We start from the raw sequence: 20,706 nt of genomic DNA, 5'->3' as shown, positions 1-20,706 counted from the left end.
TGAAGTGTATCTTTTGATGTTTACAGCTGTTCTAAAAATAACTGAGGTTTAACACAATGAGCTATCTTGATCCAATTCAAAAGTATTAAGTTCCAGCATAGCTTAGAATCACTTTCCCTTTTCTTTAAATTATTAAATAATGAAAAATAAATAAATAAGTGATGTAGAAAACAAGGTCTAGGCAAAAATATCTCAGTAGTGTTTTACTACTGCAATAATACATGATATGTATCTTATCTGGAAAGATATTTATTGAATTCAGAGGGACTCTCTCTCACAAAAGTGACTATAGAATTGCAGTGCTTTAGTCTATGAATCAAAAAGCAGAGGACTCAATTCATTAGTTCTGTTTTTTTTTACTAAGACAGTGTAGAAATTGGGGAGTGGTATAAGGTAGGCATACTCTCTCATATACTGAAGGGAACTTAAATTGTTTTTGAAAATTATATAAAAGATATTTAGTATTTATCATTTTATGCATACTTATGGACAACAACAAAATGTTCCAATGAATCATATTCCTACCTCCTCTAAAATAATAATAAAAGTATTATCTGTTTCAAATTTTACTATGAGAATTTGTGCAAAGAGCTAATTTGATACAAAGTTTAGAGAGCTAGATATTATGAGTAGATGCTGACAGGTGTATACCATAAAAGCTTATTATCCCTAAACTCTACTAGACTGAATTTAAATGCCTTGCTAAACAGGTTTGGTAAACAATCTTTATGGTATAATACTGAGATTACTAGTTAGGCATGCTCATAAGGATTAGGCACACATTTTCATCTTAAATCTTTTTTAGAATGTTGAAAAGGTAAAATTCCTGTTCTTAGTATCAATGATCACTCTTTGTCCATCCGGTAACAGCTCTCTCATATTTAAATATAGCCCGAGTGTTATCAAGTGGCAAGATAAAACAAAAGTATTAGTTTAAAAGAATCACCTTTTGTATTCTGAGCTGCAAGTTACTAGTGGAAAATCAGATGAATGGCTTCAGTGTAAATAAAGCAGCAATAAATCAGGAGACCAAATTACCACACCACAAAAAATAAAACAAATGCCAAGCCATTTCACTTTATAACAGCAATATAATATTAAGCAAAATTACAGTTTGGTTTTACAGCAATCTGTTAAAAATGAAATACTCAATAACATGTGAATAAAAGGATATTGATAAGTGAACCAATTATATACCTCTTTGGCGAGATACGACAATACAGACTCTGTCTCATTCAGAAGTGCAACACTGCATTTTCCCCTACAGAAGCAGAAAAAAAGAAAGTGTTTATGTCTAGAAATATCTTCTTGCAAAGTAAAGGGCAACAAATCTGTCAACCAAGTTCAGAGTTTGAAAAGTTCAGTTACTGTATATCTTATCATTTCTACAAACATGCAGACTTCAGGACAACTCTGCAGAATTATTCCAAAGACCATTTTACTCTAGTTTCTATTTCCACAGTGGCTATGTGGATGCTGACAGGAAACTAACTATTAATGCAAAGCGTTTTCCTCCTTGCATTTTTTTAATTCAAGCTAACTTGATTTTCTCTGTGGAAATAATATTCAGCCATTGTGACCATTAAATTTTAATGATATTAAATGTATTACCTTACAACTGGTTTAAATATAAGAGATCAACAAATGAAAAGAAAGAAGGAAGAAAATAAGACATTCAGTTCTGAGACAAGTTCACAATTCTCATACGAGGACTAGCAACCTGAGTGAATACACAACCATCTCTGTAATGAGAGGGAATAGCTTAAGGGATGACGGAGTAACTATTGAGCTGAAAAGACAGCTTGTATCTCTGTCCTAACCTATAATGACCATAAATCCCTTATTATAAAGGACAGTCCTTTACTTCAGAAATTCTTGGAAAAAAAATTCATTCTTGTGAAAAATATGGAAATTGTTTAAATGCATTTGATTTTAGGTATTTTTATTAGAATATGCATTTTTTTAAAAAAAAGTATTTGTGGGTTTTAGTTTGAATTTTCCTTTGTAAGCAAAATTATAAACAATCTTTTTTTTATCCTTATAAAACTCTTTCAGATTTGCCCCTTTTTCGGTTTATCATTTATTGTTTCCAAAAAAATATTATACCATAACCTTGTAAATACAGACATACCTATGAAGTAGTGCTCCTTCCCATTATACAATTGAACATCATTTGCCCATTTTGGGATTGAACGTGATGTACTACTCAAAACCTAGACAAAGAGATCTCAGGAAGGGAGCCTCCCTATTCCTTGCCTAGCCAGATTTCAACTGACAAACACAAAACCTTTTCTTTTATCCCAAATTACATCTTGCCCGAGGTGGAAAACTGCAGGGAGTTGCCCAGGCAGTCATCAGTGTGACTTGAAGGTATATCCACGTATATATACACACACATACATAGAATTGGATTTAACACAAAAATTATTAAGTGATTCTCATTAAATGCTGTCAAACATTTTTCCAGGGATACTAACCTTGGAATCATATTTTTCTATCTGCCTATTATATTGATATGAACCACTTCGAAGGCCGACAATGCCCACATTTTGTCAAGCAATCATCAGTATCCATTTTACAAACATCAATCGAAGAAGACATACAGGTACTAATCTTTTTTTGCAACAATTGAGATGTGCTAGATCCAAAGCTCATATGGAAATAGATTCCAAATTTTAGGAATAGTTTTAAATATTGACAATATTAACATATATACAATAATAATACTGATTATTCAACAATTCAATCAATGTGGAGTAGCATGAAAACCATATGTATAAACATACATTCAACTTTACGTCCAACTCAAAAACATAAAAAGGCAGATTACAAACCCCTTTTAAGCATCTATCAAGATGTTAATGAACCTCCACACAAAAAAAGGATTATTTTCATTTTAGAATAAAAAAGATATGTATGTGTTTTTAAAAAATGCAATACCATAGATTTGTTAGAACTGAATATATCAATTATTTATTGCAAATTTCAAATTATCAATATTTTATCTTTCTAGAATCTTCCATCTGTTGATGTAACTAAATCACTGGCTTTATTTTTTTTTAAAGTTTATATACTATACTCAATACTATAGAAATTTCTGTGACTACAAATAAATCAAGCACAGATTAGAAATACAACAAATAGTTTAATTAAATATATTGGTATTCAACAATTTGATAGACGTTATTCTGTTTGTAATTTTCCAAAAATCTTAAAGCAAACATCAAGAAACAAATCTAAGATGTTAACCACATTTTTGGTTCAGATTTCCAAAAAATAAAAATAAAGTTTATCCACTAACTTTAAATAAGGAATATTCCAGAGAATTAATTTAATTTAATTCGGAATTTAATTGCTTTTCCAATAACATTTAAATATGTCCTACTGCCTTAAAGAACAACACATCTTAATTCCTACTGTAATTAGATCCCAGTAACTCCTACGGATTCAAAGGATCTAAATAATATCACTCTAATCATTTATTTATTATTTATTAAATTTATATGCCTCCCCACAACTCCTGGATAAGGCAATTCTGGGCAGCTAATCATGCTCATTATGTTCAAATGCTATCACATTCCAAAAGAAACAGAAATATATATGCTTCAAATTCTGAAAATTAAATTCATTTTCATACATAGAACATAGAATAATAGAATTGGAAGGACCTTGGAGATCTTCAAGTCCAATCCCTGCTCAGGCAGGAGACTTTATACCATTTCAGACAAATGGTTGACCAGACTCTTTTTGAAAGCGTCCAGTGATGGAACCCCCCCCCCCCCAATCTCTGTAGGCAAGCTATTCCATTGGTTGATTGCTCTCACCTTTAGGAATTTAGTTCTAGGTTGCTTCTCTCCTTGGTTAGCTTCTATCCATTATTTCTTATCTTGCCTTTTGGTGCTTTAGAAAAAGAACGTTGGTCCTTACCTGAACATTTCTTTTCTGTAGATGAGGCGGGAGGGGCTACAGCTGGGTTTAGTCACAGCCTGATTGGTCCAGAGACTGAAGGAATTTTCTTAAAAGTACCTTTCTTCCCTATGGGCTCCCAGTTTCCTCGAAGTCGAATGGAAAAGCTGCAAAAACATAATAGAGGCAACAACGAACAAACACCCCGACCGCCCCTCACCCCGCCTTACTATAATGACTAGGGCGGGATGTAGCCCTTCCCACCTCAGCTACAGAAAAGAAACGTTCATGTAAGGACCAACGTTCTTTTTCCTGTAGATATGGCTGGAGGGGCTACAGCTGGGACATACCCAAGCTAAGTCCCAGGATGGGAAATAGACCCCGGGGGAGGGGAGGTCGCCACCTGTTGGAGAACCCGATGACCAAAGGACGCGTCCGCTGAAGCGAAGCAATCCAGTCGATAGTGTCAGATAAAGGGCGTTGGAGAGGCCTAGGTGGCCGTCCTACAGATATCCTCTAGGGGAGCCCTCGTGGCCCACACAGCCATCGTAGCAGCACTTCGAGTGGAATGAGCCATGATTCCTTGAGGAGGATCTTTACCTGAGGCTACGTAAGCTTCCGTGAAGGCTTGTCTTAGCCACCTGCCTATGGTAGCAGAAGAAACCCTAGCCCCCAGGGTACTAGGCTGAAAGGATAGAAAGAGATCCTCTGACCTGCCAAAGGGCAGTGTTCGTCTGAGATAGATGCGCAGAGCGCAGCGGATATCTAAACGGTGCCAAAGGTGTTCCCTCTCATTTGAAGGAGAGGTACAGAAGTTAGGGAGAATGACTTCCTGCGACCTGTGTAAGAGGGAATTGACCTTCGGGAGAAAGGTCGGATCTAGTCTAAGGACTACCCTATCCTGGTGAAACTGGCATTGGTCCTCCTTGGAAGATAATGCCATTAACTGAGAGATACGGCGAGCCGAGGTAACGGCGACCAGAAAGGTCACCTTTAGGGACAAAAATCTGAGGTAAATTGTCCTCAGTGGTTCAAAGGGAGGGTGAGAGCTCTAAAGACAAGACCCAGATCCCACGTTGGGAACCGATGGACTGGAGGAGGACATAGGTTTGCCGCGCCCTTAAGGAACCATTTGACTAATGGGACCTGAGACAAGGGGAAACGGCTGTTCCCCGCCAGGACCGAGGAGAGATCCGCCACCTGTCTCTGTAAGGTTATTATGGGAAAGTCCCTGGTCTAGGCCATGTTGGAGGAACTCAAGGACTTGAGCCACCGAGGCGCTGCTGGGAGATAGATTGAATCTTCAGCACCAAGAAACGAAAGTCGACCACGTAGAGTTGTAGATTTGTGTTGTCAACAGGAACCTAGAAGATTCGATGGTGGATATGACCTTGGCTGACAGATTAGCATCCCTCAGGAGGCGCCGCTCAAGTGCCAGGCGGTCAGCCGGAGCCACTGAGGCTCCGGGTGGAGGAATACCCCCTGGAACAAGGCAATCTCCTCCTGAGGAATCCTCCATGGGGGAGATATGGATAGTTGGCCCAGGTCTGCAAACCAAGGCCGTCTTGGCCAATACGGGGCTACCAGAATGATGTGTGCCCTCTCTATCACTACCTTCCTCAGGGTTCCCTGGATCAGGAGGAGAGGGGGGAAGGCATAAAGGAGGCCTGGGGGCCATGGACTTCTGAGTGCGTCTGTCCCTTTGGCATTGTGCATTGGGAAACAGGAGAAGAACCGGTTCAGCTGGGCATTGGTCGGGCTCGCGAACAAGTCCACCAGTGGGTTGCTGAAGCGGTGGCAAATTCTGCGGAAGAGTTCTGGAATCAGTTGCCACTCACTGTGGTCGACTGTCACCCGACTCAACCAGTCAGCCTGATGGTTGGCTATGCCCGAAATGTGTTCTGAAGTTATAGAGGCCAGGTTCTTCTCCGCCCAGAGACCGAGTTTCTGTTCCAGCCACAGACACTTGGAATGAGTCCCCCTCCCCTTGACGATTTATGTGTGCCTTCGTGGCCACATTGTCCATCAGAAGAAGCACGTGGTGATTGGTTTTCAAATCCCAAAATTGAAGGAGGACCAGGTGAGCTGCCTTCAGCTCCAGCCAATTTATATTGTGACACAGGTCCATCGACCCTGCGCCAGTCTGGAGTCCATCAAGGCCCCCCAGTCGTAGAGGCTCGCGTCCATGGTGATCGTGATGCGATCCGGTTCCCGAAGTTCGAATCTTCAACTCAGGGCTGGAGACAGCCACCATCTCAAGGACCAACGAAGGACCGGGGACAGGAGGACCGGGTGTAGGAAGTTGCTCATGCGTTGGCGCTGGTACGGAATGAGTGTCCATTGAATTGTCCGGGAGTGTAGATGGGCCCAGGGTACTATTCCTATGCACGAGACCATCTTGCCCAGCAAGCGAGCCAAGGTCAGGATGGAAGCTGACCGACTTGCGCAGACGTGTCGTGTTAAGGCTCGAAGGTTTGCTAGACGTTCTGGGGAAAATCGAACAAGTCCCGCCACTGAGTCTATCACCGTGCCCAGATGCAGGATTCTCGTCAAGGGCAAGACATGGCTCTTGAGGAAGTTGATAGAAAGCCCTAGTGACTGTAAAGTCTGAATGGTTAGGTTCAAGTCGTGAATTGCATGAGTGCGGGACCGGGCCAGGACGAGCACATCATCTAGGTAGCAATGGAGTCTCACCAGTTGAGATCGCAGGTGAGCCGCCAAGGCCGCCAGGACCTTCATGAATGTGCGAGGGGCAGAGGCTAGACCGAACGGGAGGGCCCGATATTGGAAGTCCTTTGTGGGAAAAGCAAAGGAATCTACAAGGGGCTGGCAGTATTGGGATATGCAGATATGCTTCCGTCAAGTCTATTGAGGCCATAAAGTAGCCCGTCAGATCCCCAGTGGGACTTGAGGAAGGACATTTTAAAGCGCTGGTAAATCAGGTAAGAGTTTAGGTGCTTCAGGTCCAGGATTGACCTCCATCCCCCCGAGCTCTTCGGGACCACAAAGAGGTTGGAGTATAGGCCCAGCCCGTACTCTTCCTTTGGGGCCGGTTCCACAGCCCGGATGTCTAGCAAATGTTGGATGGCTAGACTCGTTAGGCAGCGCTGAGCCGGATCCCGAGATGGGGAGAAAGTCCTGAAGAGAGTCGGGGGGAGGTAAAGAAATTCCAGCCGAAGGCCGTCCCTGATGGTGGACCTGACCCAAGCATCCAACGTTATCTGGTCCCACTGATCCGTGAAGGATGCTAGGCGGCCGCCGATGGGCTGACTCGGATTGGAGTCATTTCCCTCTGCGGAAGGGGCGGCCACCCCCGACCCGTGAAAGGGCCGTTTGGACTGACCTTGGTAACTCCCCCTGTCCTGCTCCATATTATAGAAGCGGCGGTCGTTATTCCCAGGATTGGGCAAAGAAGAAGGTTGAGCCCACTGGTTCTTAACCACTTCCAGAAAGAGAGGAGGGGCTGGAACCTCCTCATCTGTATTGGGACTGATAAACATAGCCAAGTTGGGGTCCCTATGTTGGGAAACAGGTAGAGCCCCAGTACCAATCTGAGTAGTCCTCTTCACCTTATGCAGAAGAGGCTTAAATGCCGGGGGCGCAAAGAAACCAGGAAAGGCTGGGGGATCATGAGGGATGGTGTCCTCATCCTCAGAAATCCACCCAAATCTGGATGTATCCCCCTCCCCTAATACTGAGCTCTTGCTGACCACTGATGGAGAAGGGGCCCTGACCATGGGCAGAGGAAGGAGACCTAGGACGCCTAGAATCAGAATGAGGTCTTGCCACCCCTTGTTAATAACGCTCTCTCTGTGAAAGGCCTGAGGCAATGCTCTTGAAGATTGCTGAGGAAATGAGTCTCCTGATACTTTCAGGTAGGAGCTCTAGATCCTCCAGCTCCTCCTCCCAGGGCCCAAGGGCAGCAGGACCTTGGGTGCCAGGTGTGAGGTCGGGAGATAATCTCTAGACCACCATTCCAATGGATCCCTGCCCCCTTCCCTATATGCTATCGGAGAGATGGGAAGGGAAGGCAAGGCTGTCTGCGAGCCTAGCAGGGGAGACAGAAGGAGAGGAAGGGCTGAAGCCTCTGGGAGGTGAAGCAGAGTTGAGAGAACTGGGCCTTACTGGGGATCTGGATCTGCCAGGAGAATTGGGCCTGGTAGCCTGAGCTGGACTTTCGGCCCTGGCCACTTGCTTCTCCAAGGCTCTCTGCTTCTTAGCTCATCCCTCACAGCAGCTCTAGAGGGGTGCTAGTCAGCAGATGGTCTGATAGCTGTTACCCTGGTTCTCATTCTGCCCTGGCCTTCCTCTGCCACCTCATTGGGGGTCCCCACTGGGGCCTGCCCCAACTCGGGAATTGTGGAGACCATACCCCACTCACGTGTCTTAAGCCTGGTGGTAGACTGTTCAGGGGACCGCTGGCCTCGATTAATGGCCGCGTTGCGGACTTAGGGCACTGGATAGCTGCCTGCCGGCCTTGATTAATGGCCGCGATGCAGGCCTCTGCTGTAGAAAATGGCCACTTCCATGACGTCGCTCCAAATGGCCACCCGCCTCGTGGCAAGAAGAAGAAGAGGCTGCTCTATAGCAATGGCCTCCCGGCGAGCCGAGTCCTCTGCCCTTTGTTTTTATGTTCTTTTAAAGCTGCAGCTGTCCTCTCAAGCCGCGGCGTGTTATCTCTGAGCCGTGGCAGCTGTCTCAATTAATTACGTGGCTATCTTCGCTGCTGCGAGGATTTCGAGGTCGTGGCGAGACTCTTGAGGCCGTGGGAGGACTTTGAAGCTGGGCAAGCTTGTTAGAAGGTGCGGCGTTTTTTGGTGTTGTGGCAAGGCTTTTGAAGCAGCGGCAAGGCTGTTAAAGCCACGGCGCTCTGCAGGCAGTTACTGGGCAAAACGAATGCCTACCTGAAGCCTCCAATTTTTTCCCTCTCTTTCGGCTGCGAACGGGAGCCTGTCACCCCTGCGCCCCCAGGGATTGGGCAGAGCACCCCCCAGGCCCAGAGGTAGGAGTCCAGGTCTCTCCTACCTCCTTATGAGATCTGACAAGGCAGACTCTATGGCCAGCAGTCCGAATTTTGAAGACTTTAGAATATCCAATTAATCGAATCCAATACTATAATTCCAATAATTAAACAATTCAATACCTCAAGGAGCCAAACTAGTACTTGGACCAAGAGACTGAGGAAACTGGCAGCCAATAGGAAGGTACTTTAAGAAAATTCCCTCAGTCTCTGGACCAATCAGGCTGTGACTAAACCCAGTGTAGCCCCTCCCACCGTATCTACAGGAAAACAGTTTGACAACCCCCCCCCCCCTCATCTCTGTAGGAGGCCCTCAAATATTGGAACCCTGCAATCATGTCTCGCTATTCCTTCTTTTCATTATGCTAGGCATACCCAATTCTGGTAAGCAGTCTTCCTATGTTTTAACCCCCAGCCCCCTATCACTCTTGTTGCTCTGCACTTTTTCCAGATTTTATGTCATACTGTTTTTTTGTCATACGGAAGCTGCAATTTAGAAAGAAGGAACTTCATAGTCTGATTGATCCTTGAAAATCAATTTCAACTATACTGGTTTATAGAAATGGAATTTATATAGGTATCCATCTTAAAATCCATACTGGACATGAAATTAATTTACATAATATTTAATTATAAAAACACAAGGGCATTTTCAACCACCCATGAGTATCATTTTTCATCTGTATTATTGTCAGTCACACCCTATATAGCTGGCAAACCAAGGATTCAAAAAGCAAACAAATTTCAGAAAGGCATATACAGTGCTAGCCTGAAGTAAGAAAATAATCTTGAAAACTGTGAATTCCACTCAGACTCATACTGAGTTAATTCAGCTGGAATCCCTTTGAAGTCCTTCTTTCCCACAGTTTTCACATCTGGACTGCATCATGTCTTCTCACCTAAATAGCATTTCTTCCCTGTTTCCTTTCTCCAATCGCTCAGAACTTCATAGTTCACCATTTTGACATTTACTAATTAAAATGTTTTTCTGATAATTATTCCTAAGAATATACAAGTATCCAGACAATAAACCACATCTATTTTTGCCATATTTTCATAAAATCATTATTGCCAATTGGCAGCACATTGGATTTCTTTTGTTTTATCTAGAAAATGTGCAACATTATAGTATAACACCCACAAAAATAATTGCTAATAAGACCTAAAATATACTCAATATACAATAACAATTATGTTCCAATCCAGCCATTTTCACTGTCCAGCAAAAGCAATAAAGCAATAATTTCAATTCTAGAAATAAAAGTTAAGGGGAATTCATTTATTCTCATAATATGTTCCAAAATGTAACAGGTAATGTGTTGGAACATCATCTGGACATCTGTGAGAAGAAAAATGGCAGTATACAGTGTTAAATCAAAGCGATCAGTACATACAAGTTTGAATCAAAGTAACCCATTAGTGCAAAGCTAATAAACAGCTTAATAAAATGTCATGCAAAAAGCATCCATTAATTTGCTAAGATGATAAATAAAAGAAGTCGTGCCAAATTGATAAACTGAAAGATATTTCATTCCAGATTAACATTATTTTATCAACGATGGCCACAGTACCACTAGGAGAACATAACAAATAAAATCCAGCAATCGGGCCAAATTGATAAAAATAATATGGAAGGCTGAGATTTGAAGATAATGTTCTGAATAGAACATCTCCCTTTTTAAAAAGGCAGTAAAAATTTAGAAATGCTCCATTTGGAATTAATTGAAATTTGCTGGTCAGAGTTGTACACATTGTTGGACTTCCGGTTCCGGCGGCTGACGGCGACGGGCAGGGACTGCTCGCCCCGCGCATCCCCGGTGGGCTCCCCACTCCTTGGGGGGCACAGGACGCCCCGTAGAGGCGTTCTGCTGGAGGAGCGGCGCGGCGGGGGGACCCCTGGATCGGCGGCAGCCGGCGGAGGGCCCCGCTTCGCTCCAGGCACCGAGGAGCATGAAGGGGAGACGCTCCGGCGTCTTCGCTGTGAGGCCGATCAGAGATAAGAAAGCTGAAGGATGCAGCGGCGGTGCGGTGAGGCATAAACTTCCCCCATTCCCATTACAAACCTCAAAACTTGTCAGCTGTGTAAACCTTGCTTTTCGGCTTGACTTGGAGAGGCGTGGCGGAGGGAGGGGGATTTCCCCCCCCCTCGGACAGGCGGCTGGAAACAATTGTGGTCTTAGCCCCAAGGGAAGGAAGAGTGGGAGAGCCAACCAATGATGTCACACTCTTACTAAGTGGACTTTTGGACTCAAACTTATAACATAATGATGATCTGGAAGCTTTGGGAATTTTGAACTTTGAAAACTTTATTTGTTGCCTCGAAGCCCGAAGCTGGCAGGGCAAGATGGCACACTTCCGTTGTCTTCATGAAATGTGAAATCTGACTCCACCTTCAAAACTTCAAGCTTCCGGTCTTTGTCTCCGTGCTACTCAGACAAATCTCTTGTTGATTGATTGCTTTTGAACTCCCTGGAGTGAAAAACTTTTGCTCTTCTGCCAGGGTGATCAGAAAAAACTCTCCTCTGCCTGGACCCTCTGTCTCCTGGACTCTCCTGGCTGTTCTACCCTTCTGACTGATTCTTCTCTATATTGACTGGACTCTTTACTTTATAAACAATGGCATCTAAAAGACCACCTCCTGGAAAATCAGGCTTTGCTGCCTCTGCCCCGACATCTGCAACCTCCAGTCCTAGTACACAATCAACGTTAACAGCCTTAAAGCAACCTAAATCTACGGACTTGGAGTTTCATCAAATGTTTCAGCAAATTCTACAGGGACAAGAGGAAATAAAGAGACAACTGAAGGAGATGAAAGAAGAAATTAAAGAGAACCAGGATAAAATTAATAAGAACTCACAGAGACTGGATCTTTTGGAGGATGGGGCGGCTGAGATGAGGGGGGGGTGGATAGAGGGTGTGCAGAAGGGAAACAAAGAACTTGACACCCAACAAATGAAAATAGAGTTTGAGAGAATGTCTTTTTATCTTAGATTCCAAAATGTGATGGAGACAGATGATGAAAATATAAGTGACATCATGACAAACATTTTAGCTGAATATATTCCGAAGGAAAAACAACAGATGGGGTGGGAAATAGACCTGGCTTATAGAGTGAACTCAGCTTATGCTAGAACACACAATGTTCCCAGGGAGGTACACATTAAATTTCTTAGGAAAAGCACAAGAGATGAAATTCTGAATGCACAAAGGGGGCAAGCCTTGACATACAAAGATAAAGAGATAACCATCCTGAAACAGATCCCCAAGAAAGTGAGAAAGAAAACAATATTCGCAATTGGTGAATAAATTATACCAGAAGGGGGTATGGTTTAGATGGTTGATGCCTGAAGGAATGTTAATATTCTGAGAGGAGACAAGAGTTAGAATTAATGCACCCATAGAGGTGCAGGCCTTTATGGAGAAAAACAAACTACTCCTAGAAAAACCAGAAGACTCCTCAACAGACATACAAGACACGGGAGGGGCCGGAGCTCTGCCAGCGGGGGGAGATGGGGCGACATCAAGAAAGCTCAGATCACACAAATGAGTAAGAAAAGTCACTTGATATAAACTGATCGAAATTACCAATTGAATTTACCACACTGACTATATGTTATTACTTAATATTGAATCTTATGCAAATGTATACTATGAGTTTGGAGGGGGGATGCACCTACCGCATTTCGCAGTTGCCAAAATTTGTAACTTTTCCCTTACCTTTTCCCTTTGTAAAATATAAAAAAACCAATAAAACTTTGTTTAAAAAAAAAAAAAGAGTTGTACACATTGTTCTGCTTAGCAGTATAAAAGTAGAGAAAGGATTCCTTAGTATACTTTTTAAAAATTCAGCTCTTCAATTCTGTCGCTAACAACATGTTCAAGCATTTTTCTATTAGATTTCATTTCAACAGGTGGACAGCATAATTAACCATTCACTTTTTTTATACCTGCACCAACAGGGAACTGCCCTTATTAACTGTTATTTTAATAATTTTTGAGTAGTAGAATCAGACACAACTTTCAAGACTGTTAAATCAATTTTTCTTTTTGTTTGTAATCTGTAACTGAACAATTATCAAATCAAGCAACTATTATAAACAGAGTTGTTATGTGCTGCTAACTGTAAAATCCTCCAGTGCAGATATTATATTATGTTGTTGCAGTCAGGAGGCCAAAACAATTCCATTTTTCCCAGGTTCCCATAAACTGTTTGATATGTTTTGTAACAGCAGGGCTGAGTGTATTCCCCTGAAAGGCTCATAATTTCAACCACCAATCTTACAAATCCTCTGGGTGTACACACCTTGGCTTCATTTCCTGCCTTGGTGTGGCATATTGGTAGTCATTGTTATCATCAGCATCTATCTTTTAGGACAATTCCTTTGTAGTATACCTCCAGCATGTGCTTAAGCTAGCTTACTGGCAAGTAAAAGAAAAAGATACGATAAACCCAAAACAGTTTATAACATCATCTCCTCATCCTGAGCACTGAGACATGTTGCTAGGAAAATCAGCCCCCACTGCATCCTTCATTCTAAAAAAATGAATGAATGAATGAATGAATGAATGAATGAATGAATGAAAGAAAGAAAGAAAGAAAGAAAGAAAGAAAGAAAGAAAGAAAGAAAGAAAGAAAGAAGGTTCTTTCTTTATGGTTAAATTTCTTTTCAATTTTAAGTAGTGTCATGCAATACATTCAATAATGCAAAAGATAAAAATATAGATCTGCTAAAATTAGACATATTTAAAGAATCTCTCATGGATACTTTACAGAAAGTAATAAAATTCTGGAAACCACACATTTTTAAAGTAATGTCAAAACCTACAAGGATTGATCTTGTAGGTAAACCGGGACAATAACCCCTAGAGACAATAAAGGATTAACTAATATAGAAAAGAAAGTAATATTCTTAGCTAGTATTCTCTTAACTCCTGTACAGAATAGACAATTCGAGGCATAAATGTTTACCCTATAACAATTTAATTTTGTGGTAAAATATTGTTCCTGAAAATTCCAATTTGTATCAGAAGCCAAGGGGAAATAATAAAACCCACCTGTTTCCAGCCTCTCACCTAGGAGCTTTGGCTTTATTTTTAAAAACAAATCATTTTCTCCTCTAACCAAAAGGGAGGGCTTTGGAAGAACCTGGTGTATTTATTGTTTGCTCAAATCTGTGTTCTTCTGGAAAAAATATATATCTGAATGTCTGAGCCAGCAATTCGCTTTTTGGCATGAGGCAAGAAGGCAAGAGTGAATGTTGGATGGGGAGCTGCCTACCCATTCACTATACACCATATTGAATAATTTTATTTTATTAAATTTTGTGCATCATTTTGTGCATGTTGATATACACTTGTGAATAGACGTGTTTAAATCATGTATTTGAAACAAAAGTCTAATGCTCATGAATCACCATTCTCATTCATTTCTAAATCTCCAAATAGCTTAACCACTTTTTTGTGCAACACATTTATTTACATCTCTTTTTTTTCCCTTTTGGATAACATTCCTTCCAAATGCAGTTAGAATTTTGAAGCACTTGTATCAATGCAATTGTATTGACTTACTCAAGTCATATATCCTGCATTAGCATGAATGGTCAATCAGATCCTGACGAGTGAGACACACTTGCTATACTCTTTAACCTACTGTACTGATTATGGTAAACATACGTGAGACCTCATCACACCTGTCTGCACACTTTTTATCCATGGCCAATGTCTATTCTTAGATTAAGTGTGACATGCAACTACAGAGCAACAATTATTTGTGGTTAATGCCAACCAAAATTTAGAATGAAGATTTCAAGTCATTTAACACTGACTGCAACTGTTCTGTATTAAGATTGAACACATATATCAGCATAGTTCTATTTCTTGCCATTTTTAATTCATACAATTAAATCTTTCAATATGCTTAAAATCTTTAAAACGTATAGTCTGTTGTGCTTACCTGAAAATATTTAATTTAATGGTTCAAAAGAAAAATCACAAAACTGAAAGGACATGCATTTTCACACCGAAATATGGCAGTTAATTTGTGTGTGTGTGTGTCCTTTTTCCTTTTCAATTAACATACAATCATATTACATTTTTCTTCTTTTTAATATAAGAACTAACATTCCTCTTCTCTTTGTCCTAAGGAATCAATCTGTTCTGCCTGGTCCTGAAGATAGATCTAATTGTTGGCTTTTTTGTTATATAGACTTATATAAAAGCTATTATTTTTGCTTTTGTTCCATTAGTTCTTGAAGCAATTGGAAATCTTCTTTGCTTGTAGCAGAGTTAAATCTTATTAAGTTATCTTACATTCTGAACAAAATACAGACCATTGATGTTTTCTATCATGCCTGCCAACCCCCCTTTTTTTCTTTATTGTTTTGCTTAAAACCCAACATGCAGAAGACCACTAGTGAACTTGGAAGAACTAAATAACTAAAAAGTTTACAAACCAAGAAAATTCCCAAAATTTATAAATTCCAGATAAAAATGTATACATTAAAAGGATGTATAATTTTAACTTAAGAAATTATTAGACATTGCAATAATTTTATTTGAAATCTATGTTGAAATATATTATTAGGCCAATAAAATTAACTGACTGTTATTGGCATGAAAATAGATTTCAACATCTCACAAATATGTTACAGCCCAGATTAAAATGATAATAGTTCCCTTTGATCTCAAACTTCAATGATATTGAGTCAACAAGCAAAAATAGAACATTCAAAAAGCACTGAAGTGATGGAGTGATGGATTAGTGCATGAAGAACAAAGTGTGAGGAGAGGCCAAGGACTAGTGGTTTATACAACATCCTCCTTCGGATGCACCATATCCCCCTTCTAGCTTATCATCTGTCTAGACTTCCATGCTGTAATACAAACAAATGTTTGGGGGCTCTGGTGATAACAAGAAGTTAAAAGTAGTGCAACAGTTTAGATTACCATATAAAGGTTTATCTCATAAAAGAAAGGAAGGGCTACTGAGCTGAGCTGGCATAAATGGGAAACAATCAGAATTCTAGGAAAAGAACTGGAGTTGATGTATGGGAAATAGATAGATGGAGATAGGGAGCTGTGTATTTTGAAAATGGATTTTAATAAAGACAACATGACCTGGTAAACCTAAGTCAAGTCGGGGAATATTTGTACTGTTGAAGAGTTGATGGTCACAATCTGAAGAAGTGTATTGAAGTTCAGAATAGGATGAAGAGTGCTAAAGAAAGACAATAACTATTGAATGCAGAGGGTGCAATGAGATACTAGAAGAAAATGAAAGTCTAGGAGGCAAGTTACCAGACCATCTGAGAGAAATGTTGCCATGAATCATCAGGAAGACCTTAATTCCAGAGTTAAGACACAGAAAGGATTAAAAATATATAAATTAATCTTCTATCATAACTGACCCTATATATAGGAGGAGAATTATGTTTGACAGTGAAAAATCAAAAGTATTTTGCTCTTCTCTTGAATTTGCTTTATCACCAGTTTAAAATAAAAACTAAAATACAATGCTGAACCCACCTAAATCTTACATGCATTCTTTGCCATTCTTATTCCTATGAAATTTAACATAAAATATTAAATCACATCCACTGAACAGAAGTTAAGATTTAGCAAGAGAGTAAGAATTCTTGAACACAATGTTCCATGTTGGAAAATCAACACTCTTTAATTGCAAAGAGGTATTAGAGAAGGACTCGAGAATCTAAAATATTGCCCGCAGGAAATAAGAATGCAGGAATGGTCTTAAATAAGCTCTGTACAAAAAGCTGTGATTACTTTAGTCATAAATAATTTAATAGCAGACACAAAACTTTTATTTCAAGCAAAAGGATCTTAAATTACCTGCAACACTTTTGTGTGCTGTTTATTCATTTTCAGACTGAGTCGTCTTCTTATCTGACACATCAAACACCACCCAGATCTTTAAAGCCTTTTATCTGTTCAGTGAAGTTGCCTTGGATTACAATTACTCAAATTTTGTCTTTTGCTAATCAATCAGAATGTGATTATCAATACAATCGCGAGCAAAGGTCTTCAATATTCTTTCAAGTCTAATTAGTGTCTTTGAATAAAATCACAGTATCATTTGTCTAAAGTAGAATTGACCAACTTTTTCTAGCTCTTAGAAGTCTAGATCAGACAAGAGACCCAGGAATTATTGTAAAAACAGAAAAGCAGAGACCAGTATAGATATCTGTTTAATCAATATCTGAGTTGAGATATAAGTGTTAAGTTGCTTCAATAGGATGCATCTTACTTGTAAACTTTATGTTCTTTATACAAAAGCAAGAGTAGCTAGTCACTTAGCAACTACTTCACTTAACAAGTGAGTTGCTGGTCCCAATTGTGATTCTAAATTAGAACTACCTGTATGTTATAGATCATTCAAAATGGGATACACAACTCAGAGAGAATACAATCTGCAATATATGATAGATATGAATTGTAGTGCTCCAATATAATATATCAAAAATAATTGTATTTTTCTTTGTATTAAACATTTTGATGTCAAGAAGCAAGGGAAATATCCTGTTTTGGATTAATAATATTCTGTGGGAGTCTAAAAATTTAAAAGCTCAAATACTAGATCATACAAAACATTCTTCTCTTAGCAACTGTATTTAACTGCAGATTTAGATGTGTATTTTGCCACACAAACTGATCCCTCTTAAATTCTTAGGATTCATAATGAAGGCCGTGCTATCTGGTGGCATGGCTTACCTGTTCCTAGCATATGTACTGAGTCTCCATTGGGTAATTACACATAAAGTTCAACAGGAATATGAAGGAAATTTCATATGAACATTTTATTGCCAATACTCAATCTCCAATAACATGCTTCAGTTTAATTTATAAAGGTTCAATTTTGACTCAGAAAGAGTTCTAAGAAAAAACCCATCATTCTAGATTTGTAAATATTTTAATAATTTTGCTTCATTTTTTTGTCTCCTAAACATAAGCCCATTCTCCCTCATATTTTAGGCACCACTGAATTACCTAGCCAAAAATGAATTACTTTACCCCTTTATTAAACACAAAGCAGTATACAGAATTATTTCAGCAGATTTTTGATGTAATTAACAAAACGTGAATTTCAGGAAACAACATGGTCCATTGTTTGACATATCAGTCCACACAATATTTTTCAAACTTTTCATAAACAACATATACTTTTTATATACAATTTTGCATACAATATACAATTTAGGCATATATAAAGACTCATCTGTTATGTATTTTTTTTTATTCTACCTTTGTTATTTTTATATATATATATTAAGATGGCATACCTAATACGCCTTCCTCCTTCTTTTCCCCATGACAATCACCCTGTGAGTGAGGTGGTCTGAGAGAATGACTGGCCCAAAGTCACCCAACCAGCTTACATGCCCTAAGGCAGGACTAGAACTCGTAATCTCCTCGTTTCTAGTCTGCTGCTGGCTCTAACAAATGCAACAAACATTTAATAAAAGTTAACCAAAAGTTACTAATAGGCAGTCCTTCCCACATTAGTCTATTGCATAGAGGATTTGATTGAGATATATATTTTATTAACTTTATTTTAGGTACTAGACAACCCATGTCCTGTTGTGTCATCATTTCAGATATATTTCCTTAGCTAAAAAGAGAAACAGAGAAACAGTGGAAGTGGAAACAACTTCCAAATTCCTGCTGGTTTCCCCGCTGAGTTTCCGTATAGGAGATCAGCAAGAAGCATGAGAAACCTTCCTTCTTTCCTGCCTGCTTGCCTTCTTCCTTCCTTCCTTCCTTCCTTCCTTCCTTCCTTCCTTCCTTCCTTCCTTCCATCCATCCATCCATCCATCCATTGCTTTCTGCTTGATTGTTTGCCTTATTATTTTATTTTTCTAAACAAGGAACTCCCAACCAAAACAGAGCAAGCAAGCTATTGTACATAAACAGGTAGCAAATCCTGCACTCACTGATGATGGGATAGTTGGGTAATGAAATGTCTACAAACAAGCAAACAAACAAGATTAAAGGGCAGCAAGGACTCCACAGTTTAATCCTGAGCTACATATATTAACTTCTATTGCATTCTAATTCTTTGCTTGCATTCAGATTCTGGAGACTCAAGTGATATTAAAGCATTTGAAATAAATAAAATTGTCTGGTAATCCTAATTCCAATTTTTTTTTTACTTATCACAAATTTCACTGTAACATATCAGATTTTACTTATTTATTTTCATTTAACTTTTTCAACATTAATTAATTAATTAAAACATTATTTAAAATGCTAAATAAACTTAAAACTTAAACTTTGCTAAAGCAGAGAAACATCTCGAAAAAAGGGAATGTCTAAAAATATGTAGATGATCGTATTTCATGGCAGGGCAATTGTAGCTCTTTGCAAATCATGCATCACAATTTCATTTCAACAGTAAATGAATAACAGTCAAAACAAAATGACACCTCAGGAAACAAATGCCCAAGATAAGCAACAACTGCAACATCCTTCAGATCACATCAATCTCAAGTAACTATTGTTTGCATTTTAAAGAACCATATAGTTAAAGAAACAAAGAAAAAAGGTAAAGCCAAGATAGCCACAGATACCCTAGTTTTTATTATATAGTGATATGTCACACATTTAGATTATGATCATTGCCGTAAATATAACTTTTATTAGAAACCTTAATATTAACCAATTTATGTGTATTAGTAGATTTTCCCCACAAAATCTAGTTTATACACAGATTTTATGTAATCTAATTTTACCACAAAATTAGATTATACACAAATCAAGGCAGTAAATATTCTGTCTTCTATTTTTCTCATAAGAGTTATATTTAGATTAGTCCAATAATTGCAAAAATAATCATTCATTAAAGAATATTCATTATTAATATTATATTACTGAGCATTTCACACTGCGAAGGAAAAATCAATCAAAATGGATAAATAATATTGGTAAAATATTATATGTGTTCTGCATGGATTAAGATCGCCAGGTATACAAGGGAACTGAGTAGTGAAATTAAAAAAAAATCTTTATTTATTCTTCCATCCCTTGAATGCATATTCACATATATGAATTTGTTCATCTGCTTTCCATCAAAAACCTACTAAGGGGGAAGAGGGTACCATATTTTTCGGAGTATGAGATGCACCAGAGTATATGACACACCAAGATTTTGAAGAGGCAAATTTAAAAAGTTTTTGCACTCTGCAGACCTCTCAAACAAAGGGCATGCATAGCCTTTAGGCGGCTTATAGAGTGCTCCTGGGGGCTGGGGGGGAGGGGCAAAATTGAGCAAATAATGGCCAGTTTTTCACTCATTTATACCCTCCCCACCCCCCAGGAGCACTCTGAAAGCCTCCTAAAGGCTATGCACGGTCATTTCGGTGAAGGGAGGCAGGGTTCGGGAGGCAAAAAATGCTGTATTCAGCGTATAAGACGCATCCAGATTTTCAGCCCCTTTTTTGAGGGAAAAAGGTGCGTCTTATACTCCGAAAAATACAGTAGGTTTATTCATCCTTTAATTTCTATAATTTGTCAAAGAATTAAAATGTTAACTAGGTTCAGTACTCTGCCACTACTTAGGGAGGCTAGAAAGAGAAAAATTGGGAGTTGGGGACAAGGGTCAAGCAGATATATCAGATTAGGGGATACATTTCCATGTATTGCCTGCCACATAATGAAAGCAGACAGGTTCTTTTCACCTCCAGCCAGTGAAAAACCTTCAGAATATTTCCTTCTCATCTGACAGAGAATTAACTTCTCCTATCCCTCCAAAATTCATACCTGACCAA

At 39.4% G+C, this 20,706-nt stretch overlaps 1 protein-coding gene across 1 annotated transcript in view; it reads right to left on the bottom strand.

The window, feature by feature from the left end:
* MTA3 (metastasis associated 1 family member 3) overlaps positions 1 to 20,706 on the bottom strand; it is a 138,143-nt gene that overhangs the window by 82,268 nt on the left and 35,169 nt on the right. Inside the window, exon 5 of the mRNA XM_081942716.1 lies at positions 1,198 to 1,261. Coding sequence (XP_081798842.1) covers positions 1,198 to 1,261 — 64 coding nt within the window. The remainder of the gene's footprint in view (positions 1 to 1,197; positions 1,262 to 20,706) is intronic.

This window comes from Natrix helvetica (genome assembly GCF_964273705.1).
Source record: "Natrix helvetica genome assembly, chromosome: 2".
Taxonomy (NCBI): Eukaryota; Metazoa; Chordata; class Lepidosauria; order Squamata; family Natricidae; genus Natrix; species Natrix helvetica.
The sequence above is the reverse complement of the archived record's forward strand: the minus strand, read 5'-3'. Positions and strand labels throughout refer to the sequence as shown.